At 35.5% G+C, this 13690-nt stretch overlaps 1 protein-coding gene across 3 annotated transcripts; it reads left to right on the top strand.

Annotated features, from left to right (window-relative positions):
* Positions 1-1609: 1609 nt before the first annotated feature.
* LOC109150894 (putative late blight resistance protein homolog R1A-10) lies at positions 1610-8608 on the top strand. 3 transcript variants are annotated; one of them, XM_019298893.1, is made up of 3 exons: positions 1610-1634; positions 5360-8106; positions 8244-8608. In XM_019298893.1, exon 2 carries the CDS (start codon positions 5397-5399, stop codon positions 7398-7400), a length of 2004 nt encoding a protein of 667 aa, XP_019154438.1. In that variant the 5' UTR covers positions 1610-1634; positions 5360-5396; the 3' UTR covers positions 7401-8106; positions 8244-8608. The 3 variants fall into 3 exon arrangements, with proteins under 3 accessions (XP_019154438.1, XP_019154439.1, XP_019154437.1); XM_019298894.1 differs by lacking the exon at positions 1610-1634 and having other exon boundaries at positions 5327-6411; XM_019298892.1 differs by lacking the exon at positions 1610-1634 and having other exon boundaries at positions 5327-8106.
* The last annotated feature ends 5082 nt before the right edge of the window (positions 8609-13690 follow it).

The raw sequence follows: 13690 nt of genomic DNA, 5'->3' as shown, positions 1-13690 counted from the left end.
TCAATACCTCATTCACTCATTATTCGTTTTGAGCGTACAATATATCAATCTCTTCGTCTCACTACGAAGAACTCAAATCCACTTTGACCCGACCCAAAATGAAAGTGAACCCTACTGATAATTGTACCACAAAATAGCCACTTAAAATGTCATTTTAATGCTATTTTTCCAACAATAAGTACTCTACAAATTCGAAACATATTAATCTATAATGCCTAAAATATACAATAATTCTTAAATTCGAAATATATTAAAAATGATTTTTCTAACCCATAAAATTTCCAAAATTAAAAGTATTTAAAAATGCATAAATCTTACAATGTGGTGGCCGAGTGAGAGAGTGGAGGCGACGGCCGGTGGCGACAAACAGCGACTGAAATAAAGGCAACGACGGTGGTGGCGCGAAGGCGGTGGTATGGAGTCGTTGGGAAAGAAAAAAGGAAGGGAGGAGAAGAAGAAGAAGAAGTTGCGGTGGATTTTTTTTTTTTTTTTTTTTTTTGTTGTTGTTGTTGTTTGAATTTAAGTGAAGAAAAAGAAGAATGCGCGCTAGGTTTGATAGAAGGGCATTCTTTTAAGTTAGTTATACGACGTCGGTTCTTCACTTAACTGACGTCGTATAGTATTAATTTATTAAAAAAAAAAAAAAACAAGTACGACGTCAGTTCTATCCTGAATTAAAAAACAAATTATACGTTTAATATACGCCGTTGATTATACAAAAACCGACGTCGTATATCTACTAATTTCTTTTTACTTTTTTTACAAAAATGTCACAACATTGGCTCGTGGACGAACCGACGTCTTAACCTGAATTAAAAAAAAAAAAAAAAATACGTATACTATACGGCGTCGATTATACTAAAACCGACGATGTATAAATATTAATTTTATTTTAAATAAAAAAGGTTACGACGTTGATTCTTTAACGAACTGATGTCGTAACGTTAAATTAAAAAAAATAGATATATTATACGACGTCAGTTACAAAATAAACCGACGTTGTATATTTTGTTAACTTTTTTATTATTTAAAATGAGTTATAACGTCAATTTTTAAGAAAAATTGACGTCACACCCCTTTTTAATAAAATTATAAACTTATTTAATATTTTGACATGTTTTTATAAGAAACTGACATTATAAGTTCGAAGTCATATGTGATTTGTGTAGTAGTGGTTGTAGTTATAAGTGCATGTATTTCAGGGAAAACAACCAAAGTGGGCAAAACTCAATGAATTCCTCCAATATTTTTGAGTGGCTATATATTTTTTTCCTTAGCAGCAGTAGAAGCAGATCTTGTTTGAGCGCATCTGTTCGCCACATAACAGTACAGTTCAGTAGCAACAGCTAGCGAGTGAGCGCCATGTTTCAACAACATCCATAGCCATACATTAGCAGCAACAAGCAAGGAGGAGGAAGATGAAGAAGAAGTAGTGCCGCCGCCGCGACCAGATTTTTTTCATCGCCGATGTCGCATGATGAAAATCAGTGCCGTCGATCAGCACCATCACCCCTACATTTTCTTCAAGGACTCAATTACCGCCATGTGGAGATCGATGAGCTTAGGCTTGACTTGTGGTGATCGATAGGGTGAAGAGAGACTGGCCGGGATTTCTTAATGTTGCTTTAATTTAGGTAATCTTCTTCTTCTTCCTCTTCCTGTTATTATTTATATGAAGACTGAAGAGCTACAAACTTCTGTTAAGAATATAGCGGAATAATGCGGAAGCGAACAATCAAAAATTGAGAATTATAGAAGTTAAATAATAGGGAAAATAATATAAATGACAGAATAAGGCAATTGCTAATTTGGGAGATTATAAAATATATATATATTAATCTCTAAATAGAGAATACAAAGAAAATATATATATTAAATATATACTCTACGTGAGAGAAGATAAAGAATTGAATGAATTAAAATTGATGCATGATTACAAAGGAATTCTAGCCTATTTATACATTTCAAACTAGAGACAAATGTGGTGATTGTAAGAAGACCCAAGAAATTAGGTGAAGATGTGAAACATGGATGCTAGTTTCATGGTGAGTGGTCTTCATGATTTTGAGCCACACAATTTGAGCCACATATTATATCTAACAATCTCCACCTTGGATCAAATTCATTGTGAGAATTAACATTTGGAACAGCCGACTAAACTCAAGCACTACTTGAACTTAGCAACAGGAAGAGCCTCATAATAGCAGGATGGATCATCATCAACCTCCTGTGCGACTGAAAGAGCATAAGCAACCAAGTTGGTTTCATCATCACTAGCATACCTAGCAGGTTTTTTAATTGTCCTCCTAGGACGATCCATAGCAATGGAATACTCTCGTTGTGGCTCGACGAGAGGTGCGGTGCTAATAGATGCATCATCTTTAGTATTACCATCAGCAGTAGTAACACTATCAATAGGCCTGAACTCAAACTCCACCTTCTCACCAGTACTTTGCGTCTCATCTGTACTGGGAACTTTTCCAGAAGAACGTAGTGCATTTTCATCAAAAGTGATATCTCGACTCAGAATGATTTTCCGAGAATCAAGAGACCATAGACGATACCCTTTTGACTCAGAGGCATAACCAAGGAAAATGCATTTGACAGCTCTCGGGTTCAATTTACCCGTACTGGAATGAGCATAAGCAGGACATCCAAAAACTCTTAAGATAGAGTAGTCAACAGGATTACCTGACCAAACTTCCTCTGGAATTTTGAAATCAAGGGATGAATGTGGAGATCTATTTACCAAATAGCAAGCAGTAGAAACGGCCTCGGCCCAAAAATCACGCCGTTTCCATAACCCAGCATTAGAGAGCGTACAACGAGCTCTTTCCAATAGAGTCCTGTTCAAACGTTCGGCAACACCATTCTGCTGGGGTTTACCAGGCAAGGTCTTGTGCCTGGCAATTCCATTTGCCGCACAAAAGTCATTGAAATCTGACTCACAGAACTCAAAGCCATTGTCTGTCCTGAGCTTCTTGACTTTTTTACCTGTCTGAGTCTCAACAAGTATTTTCCATTTCTTGAAAATAGAAAATGCTTGATTTTTATGTTTCAGGAAATAGACCCAGACTTTACGAGAAAAGTCATCAATAATAGACATAAAATATCTACAGCCTCCCATAGACTGGAATTTAGTCGGTCCTCATAAATCGGAATGTATATATTCCAATACATCTTTGGTACGGTGTGTAGCAGTAGAGAAACTAACCCTCTTTTGTTTCCCAAAAATACAATGCTCACAAAATTGTAATTTACCCGTACCTGAACCACCAAGGAGGCCTTTTTTGCTCAGGAGATGCATGCCTTTCTCACTCATATGCCCCAGACGCATATGCCATAATTGAGTGAGATCCGCATCAGACATCGATGAGGATACCGCTACTGAACCCGTCACAGTACTGCCATGCAAGACGTACACGCTTCCAGAACGAGAAGCTTTCATGAGAACAACAGAGCCTTTTATGACCTTCAAAACTCCACCTTCAGCTATGTACTTGTACCCCAGAGATTCCAAGGTGCCCAACGATATCAGATTGCGTTTCAAATCAGGAATATACCGCACATTGGTAAGAGTCCTAATAACGTTATCATGAGTTTTAATCTGCACACTTCCAATTCCACTAACCTTGCATTGGGTATCATCACCCATCAAGACAACTCCACCATCAACCGGTTCCAGAGAGACGAACCAGTCTTTGTGAGGACACATGTGGAATGTACAACCAGAGTCCAGAATCCACTCGGTTTCGCTCCGTTTGCAACCGGAGCTAACAGATAACAAAACATCGCCTTCTGAATCACTTTCAACAACACTAGCTTCAGCGGACTTCTTTTCTCTCTCTTGCTTGTTTTTCAACTTGAAGCATTCAGTCACATCATGACCATGCTTCTTGCAGTACTTACAGGATTTGTTGGACTTATGTCCTTTGGACTTGGATCTAGAATTTTTATTGCTACTCCCTGATTCAAGTGAACGACCCCTTACAGTCAAGCCTTCACCTTTGTCCTCAGACTTAATTTCAAAGTCAAACTTTTCTTTGGACAATAAGTTTGACTTAACACTGTCGAAAGTAAGGGTATCACTACTATTACCATACAGCATAATTTCTTTGAAATGCGTGTATGATCTAGGGAGAGAGACAAGCAATAAAACAGCGCGATCCTCATCTTCAATTATAACATCAATATTTTCCAAGTCCAATAAAATAGAATTGAATTCATCCAAGTGAGATTTAATAGAAGTACCTTCCGTCATACGGATTGTGTACAGACGCTCCTTCAGGCGTAGCGTGTTCGCCAGAGTTTTGGCCATGTAAAGCGTATCCAGCTTGGACCATAAATCTGACGCAGTCGTCTCACTTAACACCTCACGTAGAACCTCTTTAGACAGGCACAAAAGAATGGTTGAACGTGCCTTGTCATCCAGATCTTCCCAATCTACATCTGTCATTGTAGCCGGTTTCTTCTTCTTCCCAGCTAGCGCTTTCTTCAAACCGTTCTGGGTTAGAACGGCTTCCATCTGAACCTTCCAGATAGAAAAGCTAATTTTCCCGTCGAACTTCTCGATATCGAACTTGGTAACAGTTGACATCTTTGAAAATAACTCTCAATTAAACTTGGCTCTGATACCACTTGTTAGGAATATAGCGGAATAATGCGGAAGCGAAGAATCAAAAATTGAGAATTATAGAAGTTAAATAATAGGGAAAATAATATAAATGACAGAATAAGGCAATTGCTAATTTGGGAGATTATAAAATATATATATTAATCTCTAAATAGAGAATACAAAGAAAATATATATATTAAATATATACTCTACGTGAGAGAAGATAAAGAATTGAATGAATTAAAATTGATGCATGATTACAAAGGAATTCTAGCCTATTTATACATTTCAAACTAGAGACAAATGTGGTGATTGTAAGAAGACCCAAGAAATTAGGTGAAGATGTGAAACATGGATGCTAGTTTCATGGTGAGTGGTCTTCATGATTTTGAGCCACACAATTTGAGCCACATATTATATCTAACAACTTCAATTTGGGGATTTCATTAATATGAACAGCTAGAAGCTTCAATTTGGGGATTCCTCCGTGGAAAAAATTAAACATTTCTTATTATTTTAGAAAAAAATCTACCTGACAATCCTAACTAAGCACAAAACGACAAATTGCCTGTTAAAATAGTTGATTATACGGAGTAACATTTTTCTAATTTCATAAATTTATTCAGAACTTATTCAAATTGAGTCATTTAATTGCAGTTTTCCAAATAGTTTACTCACGAATTCCAGCTATCAACATTTTAGCGTTGACTAACGAATTTTTATCACATCTTTCATGTTTCTTAGTACTGCTCTGACTACCTTACCAGAGAGAGAGACACAAATGGCTTACGCTGCCATAACTTCGCTTATGGGAACTCTGCATCTACATTTCTTGCAATCACAACCACGTTTCCCTCTTCCACACAAACAAGAGATAGTTTCTCTCCATGAAAATCTTGGTTTCCTCCAAGAAATTCTTGAGAAATCTGAGATTGCCTATGATGATGCGGGGGCGATGAAAGATTTAGAGGCACAGATCAAAGATGTATCATTCAAAGCCGAAGAAATGATTGAGATGGAGTTGAGTAGCATATATCTTCAATCAAGCAGTATAGAGGCTTGCAGCCTCCTCAGGCTTCATGGAATCTTCAATCAAGCACTTAAACAGACTGATTACCTCAAGACAAAGATTATAAGTGAAAAGCAGCTTGCAAAAGGTTCATCACAAGTTGAAAGAATTGCTGACGTTTCACTCCTTGCTCGGATTCGACAAAGAAGACTACACCTTGGTTCAACATCATCACAGCCTGATCTAGAACTGGAGAACATTAAGATGAGTAAATTTTCCAAAAGTACTTCAACTTTTGACAGTAGAATGGTTGGATGCGACGAGGAGTTCGAGACGATATTGGATCAGCTCACCCGACAATCAGTGAAACATCTACAAGTTGTATCAATTGTTGGCATGGGAGGAATAGGCAAGACCACTTTAGCTAGGAAAGTCTATGAAGATCCATCAATTACTTCTCATTTTTACATGCGAGTATGGGCTACTGTGTCTCAAGAGTATAATGTGAAGCAAATGCTTCGATGCCTTATTGGTTGTGTTATTGCAGCATCAAGAGATGAACACCCTCAACAGAGCAATGTACTCAAAGAACAAAGAAATCCCAAAGAAAAATTAGCAGAACGTTTGCGTAAACTCTTGAAGGAGCAGAGATATTTGATTGTGATAGATGATATATGGAGCACTTCTGCTTGGGATAGTGTGCAAAGATGCTTTCCAGATGATAATACTGGAAGTCGTATACTAATGACTTCTCGGCTCAGAAAGGTAGCTGAATATGCTAGTTCAGGTAACTCTCCCCTTAAGATGTGTCTCTTAGATATGGTTCAAAGTTGGAATCTCTACTGCAAAGTGTTTGGTAAAACGGAATTCCCTTTTGGGCTTGAGCAAATTGGTAGATACATAGTGAAGAAATGTGAAGGATTACCTCTAGCTATTATTGTAGTAGCTAGTCTTCTCTCCAAAATGGAGAAGGAGGAAAAGTGGATGAATGTTGCCAAAAATGTGAGTAGATCAGTGATTGGTGGTTCTAATGATGCATGTTTAAGAATACTATCTTTAAGTTACAACCAATTACCACACCACTTGAAAGCTTGTTTTTTATATTTTGGTATTTTTCCGGAAGACTATGAGATCCGTGTGAACAATTTGGTTAGGTTGTGGGCAGCCGAGGGATTTTTGGGGGCTGTGAAGCATCAGAATCCGGAGGAAGTGGCCATGGAATGGTTGCAAGATCTTGTTGATAGAAGTCTTGTTATAGTTAGCAAACAGAGGTACAATGGGGAAATGAAGACAATAAGGATACATGATCTGTTGCGAGACTTTTGCTTGAGAGAAACTCGACGTGAAAATCTCTTGAATGTCATTGAAAAGCTTCCATTTTACAAGAGGATATCACAGAACCTGTTTTCAAAACCTTGTCGTTGGATAAGTTATAGACCAGGATCTTTTTTGTGGTTGGATAATCAAATCAAGTCTAACTGCTTTCACAAATCCCATTCCTTACACTCTAGTGCTGTTCACTTTAGAGATATGAAACATCTATTTTCACACTTCAAACTACTAAGAGTACTAGACATTGAAATTGTATTCGGGGAGGGTCATGATAACGCACTAAATGTGCTTGCAAATCTTGTTCATTTGAGATACTTAGCTTTGTCCACAAGTGAAGATGCCTTCACTTTTGATGTAAAGCTCTTTGAGCATTGGAATATGCAGAGTTTTATTGTTCGTTCTTGTGCTGGTATATTGGATTGCTCTCAGGCATCTCAAATTTGAAAAATGTCACTGTTAAGGAATTTTTATGTTCGGGTATGTTTTTCATTAGAAACTTCAGAAGTTATTCATAGAAATTTACAGACCATATTTTGGTTGGATCGCAAGTGTTGTACAAAGGATCTCTTTACAAGGATTCCGAATTTAAAAAATTTGGGGATTCGGGGTGGAGTGTCTTCTGGAAATCCGGATTATTTTTATAATTTATTGCAGTTGGGGCAGCTTGAGAAACTAAGCATCAGAGGGTGGCATCCCAAAGGTATTCTATGTAGCGGCATTCCATGGGAAACTAGTTTTCTACCAAATCTTAAGAAGCTCATCTTCAAAGAGACTGGTCTGCCATGGTGTGATATGAGGTTTATTGGTATGTTGCCAAATCTAGAGGTTCTAAAACTGATAAATGCTTGTGAAGGCCCAAAGTGGGAGCCATCTGAGGGTGGATTCCGTCGATTGAAGATGTTAGTAATTGAAGAAGTATTTCTCAATTGTTGGGATGCCGCGGGTGACCATTTCCCTGTACTAGAATGCTTAGAGTTGCGTAAATGCTATTGGTTGCAAGAGATTCCTAGTGGTTTTGTTGATATCACCACACTAGCATTGATTCAGTTAAAAAGCTGTGGGGATTACCTTTTGGCTTCTGCAAAAAGGATTCAAGATGAGCAACACAGCTATGGAAATCATGCCCTCCTTGTCAGTTTCGAAAATATTGGTCTCTTTCCATCCCCTCTAATAAATCTCTGACCATTTCTGTATCTGATGGTTGCAATTTATATGCTTTCTCTCACTCGATCTCATTTGTCTGTATCTGATATTTATTCCTTACCTATTCATTTTTGCTTAATTTAGGGTCCCGAACCTAAAATGTTTTACAAGGAAGGATGGTATGAAGCATGGATTGTGATGGCCGATTTTAGAAATGCAGAGAAACCACTTGATCTAATTGAAGCTCATGGCTGATGGACATTCTTGAATCTGCACAGGAAGATGGTTTCTGCTTCTGAGAAGAAGTTGCTATTGCAATTTATCTTACTATATAGGAGACATGAAAATAGATAAGTATGTGTATGTGTTTTTGGTTTATTTTCAGTTCAAGTGTTCTAAGTCTTTTAGGATTGAGATTTTTTCCTGCTTATTACTGTATTGTGTGGCAAGATGATACAAGTGTATAAATTCCCTCTGTTATATATATAGCTCTCCCTATTTGAGTTTCACATTAAAGTCTTGTAATCTCATTCTTAAACACAGACAAGGGGTGGAGTGTGTGTATGAAACCTTCAATGATCCCAAGTAGCTTTTAACTTTAATTTATGCTCAAAGTAAACAGATTCCTTTCGCGCACCGGAATTTGGCCATGCCTGCTGAACTATTGAGTCACCATAATTTACGTTTTTCCAAATGCGCATTTGGCTATGTCTGGTGAGCTATTGAGTCACCATAATTTACGTCTTCCCAAAAATGAAAAACCCCCCAAAACCATGGCTCTAAAACATATTATTACAGACACACATAAGTCAAAATGCCTTCATCCAACATGTTACATAAAATTTCTGCCTCTAAACTTTTGATTGCCTCGATCTCCATCTCTGGACATCTCAGGTTCATCGAGAAAACTAAGTACTCTGCTTTTGCAAATTAAATTAAGTGAATTTCAAATTCTACTCTCTAAATCAACTCTATGATGAGTAATGTTATTTTTATTCTTAAAATTTACTATGTTTCAAAGTGACATCCATGTCACTGTTTATTAATTAAAAATAAAAATAAATTAAAGTATGAGGTGGCTTGCAATCCTTGCAAGACTTATTGGAAAGTGTGGCAAAAGTACAACGCCGAGCATCTCCAATAGCTGTGGCAAAAGTATAATGCCTTCAGAACATTTTCAATAGTTGTAATTTTTGAGAAGTTTTTGTTGGTGTGACTAGGAAATAGAAGATGAGAGGGGAGAGAAAAAAAGAAAAAAAAAATGAAACAAAATCTTAAAAATGAAAAAAAGTTGTGTCAGGTTAAGGCGCCCAGGCACGTGAAGTGCAAGCGCCGGCTGTGTGTATTTTGTGTGCATCACACGGCAAATGGGGCAATTTTTTAAAATTTTTATTTTGGATGGATCCCACTTTGGAGACAAAAGACCATGTCTTTAGCTAAGAACTCAACTCTTTCTCTCTCCTCTCCCTCTCCCCTCCACTTGAGCATTGTCTCCTCAAAAACCTTCCCAAAAATCATTGATGGAGATGCTCTCAGTGGAGAATGTGTTTTTGTCAGTTTTTAATTTTTTTAATCATTTTTTAATAATTTAAATAATAATATTAATATTAATGAAAGATAATGATTATTTAATGTGATGTAAAATGGGAATCCACTTTTGAAAGTGAATTAAAATTACGTAAAAAAAAATAGTGAAAGAATTATAAATTTGATGATGTGGAAGTATGACTCATTTTTGAAAGTGAGGGAGTATTGCAATAATAAGCATAACCTAAGTTTAGATAGAACATCTTTATCTTGTGGATCCCTGACAAAATTGTTTACGGTCATATATTTGGGAGTAGGGAGTACATGTACAATTTTTGTTAAATTAAACTCCACAAAGATGAAATTTCTTCATCCCCAGACCTCACCGGATGGTGAAGTGATCAGTTCATTAAATGAGAGGACCAGTGTCATTACAGGTATCATGTTCTGGATTCTTATTCACAATCTATCATTAAATTGAACTCGGTATGGATTAAATGGCATAGTCTCTTAATTTAACAAGAGATTTGACGTGTGAATTTAATTGACTAGTTAATGAAACTTGTAGTTAAAAAATATTATATTTAAAATAAAAAAATTATGTTATACTCTTTTTTTTTTTAAATATTCATGATTCCTTACAAAGTAATATATGTTATATACTTTCTTAAACTTTTTCAGTCTAAAGAATCAATGCCCCTATACTGGAATTTGATTCGGTAACTACTCATTTGAAAGGGTAATAAATGTGTAATCATATTACATAGTACTTAACAAAAATTATATTCTACTATTCAATTGGAATGAGAGATATAAGATGTGCGTTGTCTTAAGGAAGATGAAGAAATTGAATGTTGTTTTAAAAAAAAAACAAAAATCCAAAAATGAGTACTTTATTTTTTTAAAGAACGAGACACCCTATATATTACACCAAATTAAACCAAATGTTTCTACTAAGGTTCAAACCTATCACCACCACTTAAAGGAGCAATGTGGTACCATTAGACTGCAAGGTCTTTTGTTTCAAAAATGAGTAGTTAGTACTAATGTTATAGTTCAAGATATTAAGACCAATCTTTTAACTTGAGTTAGGTTAAGTGGTTAACTAAATTTTCACCCATTACTTTAAATAACATTAATAATTTATTACTCGAATTTGAAACTCCTTATGAAAATTAATAAAGATGTTACTCCAATGTTTGGTACTCACAAAGAGCTCACCAAAGAAGTAAAATTGCCAAGGTTTAATTGCGAGATGTAGCTTAGTGACTTAGGGCTAGGCTAAGATCCTCTTCTATTTAGGATTCAAATCTGGGTATTTGATGAGTCACTACACCACACTCAATCTTGTTGTTGTTCCCAAAAGGTTGAATCCCCAATCCTAAGAGCCCCCATGCATGCCCTGGCCTGACAGAGCATCTGAGATGATGTAAATCATAGTAACTGCGCATAAGGAGTCCCCTCACTTTGAGATGTTGCTCCCACACTACCGCGGGTGAGACTCGATTATGGGTCATTGTTTTCAAATTACACCCATGTGACCAACTAAGCTGCCTATGAGGGCCACACTCCATATTTCCATCACTAAGATATGTCCTGCGGATATCTACAAATCTAATAAGAGTCAATAAAGTTAGGCCTTTAAAGAGAACAAAAAAAATGTTGGTGTAATTGTTTTTTGAAATGAACGGTTCATATTATTTTGATTTTAATATTTTTTTAATAATTTTCTTTATTTACCCTCTATTATATTATTTCATTAACTATTTATTATTCTTAACTTACTCATTAATTTTTATAAGAAAGGTCTTAGGTTCGAACCTCATCCCCATCAAAGTTGACATAATTGTTAAACATATACTACGAATATGTTTTAAAAATACAATGTAAAATTTAACATAAACTTTGATCAAATAATTAGCCCGACTAAATACATAGCATTCAAAGTTGAACATCAAAGATTATAAATCAGGAACTTTGAAAATCATTTTCATGCATTTAAAAAAAAAAAAAACAACAAATTTAGGTTAAGTTTTTTTTTTTTTAATTAATCTTCTTTTGATTATTTAGAACAAGACTCAATATTTAAATTATGCTTTTGCATTATTGGAATGATTTAGGTCCTTATGGCATTAATATATATTTATATAATTGTACAATTGTACATTACTTTACAAATACAATTATACTATTATTTTTTATCGGACAAAATTATTCGTACATCATTGTCAAACCTGCGCGACCTAACTACAAAGTTGTTGATCAAAATACAACTACACATGAAGTCTAAAACGGTAGGACCATTTTTCAAGGAATTGACAAGGTTAACATCTCACTGGCTCCAATTGAATAAGTTTACTCATCACTCTCAAAATTTTATCAATGCATAAAAATTTTTGAAGAAATTTGTAAAGTTAATTTTTACTATATCATTATAACAATATCTATTGTAACCATATATTTTGAATTATTTATTATCATCCTCTATTAACAGCAATTGTAGCAATTGTCATTGACAAATTCCAAGAAATTTGACGTGTGAATTTAATTGACTAATTAATGAAACTTGTAGTTAAAAAATATTATATTTAAAATAAAAAATTATGTTGTACTCTTTTTTTTTTTAAATACTCATGATTCCTTACAAAATAATATATTTTATATACTTTCTTAAACTTTTTCAGCCTAAACAATCAATGCCCTTATACTGGAGTTCGATCTTATAACTACTCAGTTGAAAGGGTAATAGATGTGTCATCACACTACATAGTAGTTAGCAAAAATTATGTTCTACTATTCAATCCCAATGAGAGCATCCCCATTAGGGGGATTGTTCACAATTGTTAATAAAAAATTGCCACCATGGATGAAAGAGAAGCAAGTGAGAGAATGCTAGTGGTCCTCCTGCAAAGAATGAGATTTTTATGGTCCCGATGCAAGATAAAGATAACAATTGGTTGTTCTTTTTTTCTTGCATTAAAAACCTCTTTTCATTTTTTTTTAACTTTTTTTTTTCTTTTTCCCTTTCCTCCCCATCTCTCGTACTTGGCACCTAAAAAGCCACACCAAAATCTCCACTATTGAGGATGCCCTGAGAGATATAGGATGTGCGTTGTGTTAAGGGAGATGAAGAAATTGCTCATTATTCTCACTATTTAATGTAATTAGCTCATATTTACTATATATACTCAGTATACTAACTTGCTCTCAAAAGGTGAAATTGATCACTCCAAGAGCCCTCAGACCTCAAGTTCACAAGATGGTGGATGGGTAAATTATAGTTACTCAAAAGTATTATAGGTGGGATAATGGAATGTTATGTTGTGCAACCGTGTGCACCATGCAAGATTCACACAGAATTTGATTCATAATTTCTATACTATAGATTCATAATTTCTATACTATAAATTCATAATTTCTATATTGTAGATTCATAATTTCTAAACTGTAGATTCATATCTATACTATAGATTCATAATTGCTATACTATAGATTCATAATTTTTAAATTGTATAATTATCAAAGAGTTAATTACCGATTTGGTCCCTCGACTATGAGGATTTCACCAATTTGGTCCTCGACTACCAAAATTCCTCAATTTGGTCCCCGACTATGAAATTTTTACCTGATTTGGTCCTAAGTGTTATTTTCTGGTCAAACCTAAAGAAAAATTTGGGGATTATTAAAAAGAATTATTATTATCTCATCATCTTCAATCCAAATTATTATTATCATTCCCGATTTCCAGCCAACATCATCATCATCAACACCAACATGCCATTTCTTAACTAGACTTCACCCTTAATTCTCAACATCAACTCAACACCATAGCCGATCACCTCTCAACTACACCGCCGGACATCATCACTATTCACAATCTCACGGATGCTGCCGAAACGTTCCGCCATCGCTGCACGCCAGTCAACGCTATCTCCAACTGCTATTGCTAGGTTAGCTGAGAGAGGAGAATGATGGTAGAAGGTGGGACCAAAGCTCCTCCAATACTGCCACCGCGACAGGAAGCGAGAGAGGGAGGTCGTTGCTCGCCACTGACCTGCTATACT

Source organism: Ipomoea nil, unplaced genomic scaffold (genome assembly GCF_001879475.1).
Source record: "Ipomoea nil cultivar Tokyo-kokei standard unplaced genomic scaffold, Asagao_1.1 scaffold2280, whole genome shotgun sequence".
Taxonomy (NCBI): domain Eukaryota; kingdom Viridiplantae; phylum Streptophyta; class Magnoliopsida; order Solanales; family Convolvulaceae; genus Ipomoea; species Ipomoea nil.
Note: the sequence above shows the minus strand (reverse complement) of the source record. Positions and strands in the feature narration are given on the sequence as shown.

Coding starts and splice junctions, on each gene's coding strand:
- LOC109150894 (XM_019298892.1), top strand. CDS start 5,349: ATGTTTCTTAGTACTGCTCTGACTACCTTACCAGAGAGAGAGACACAA.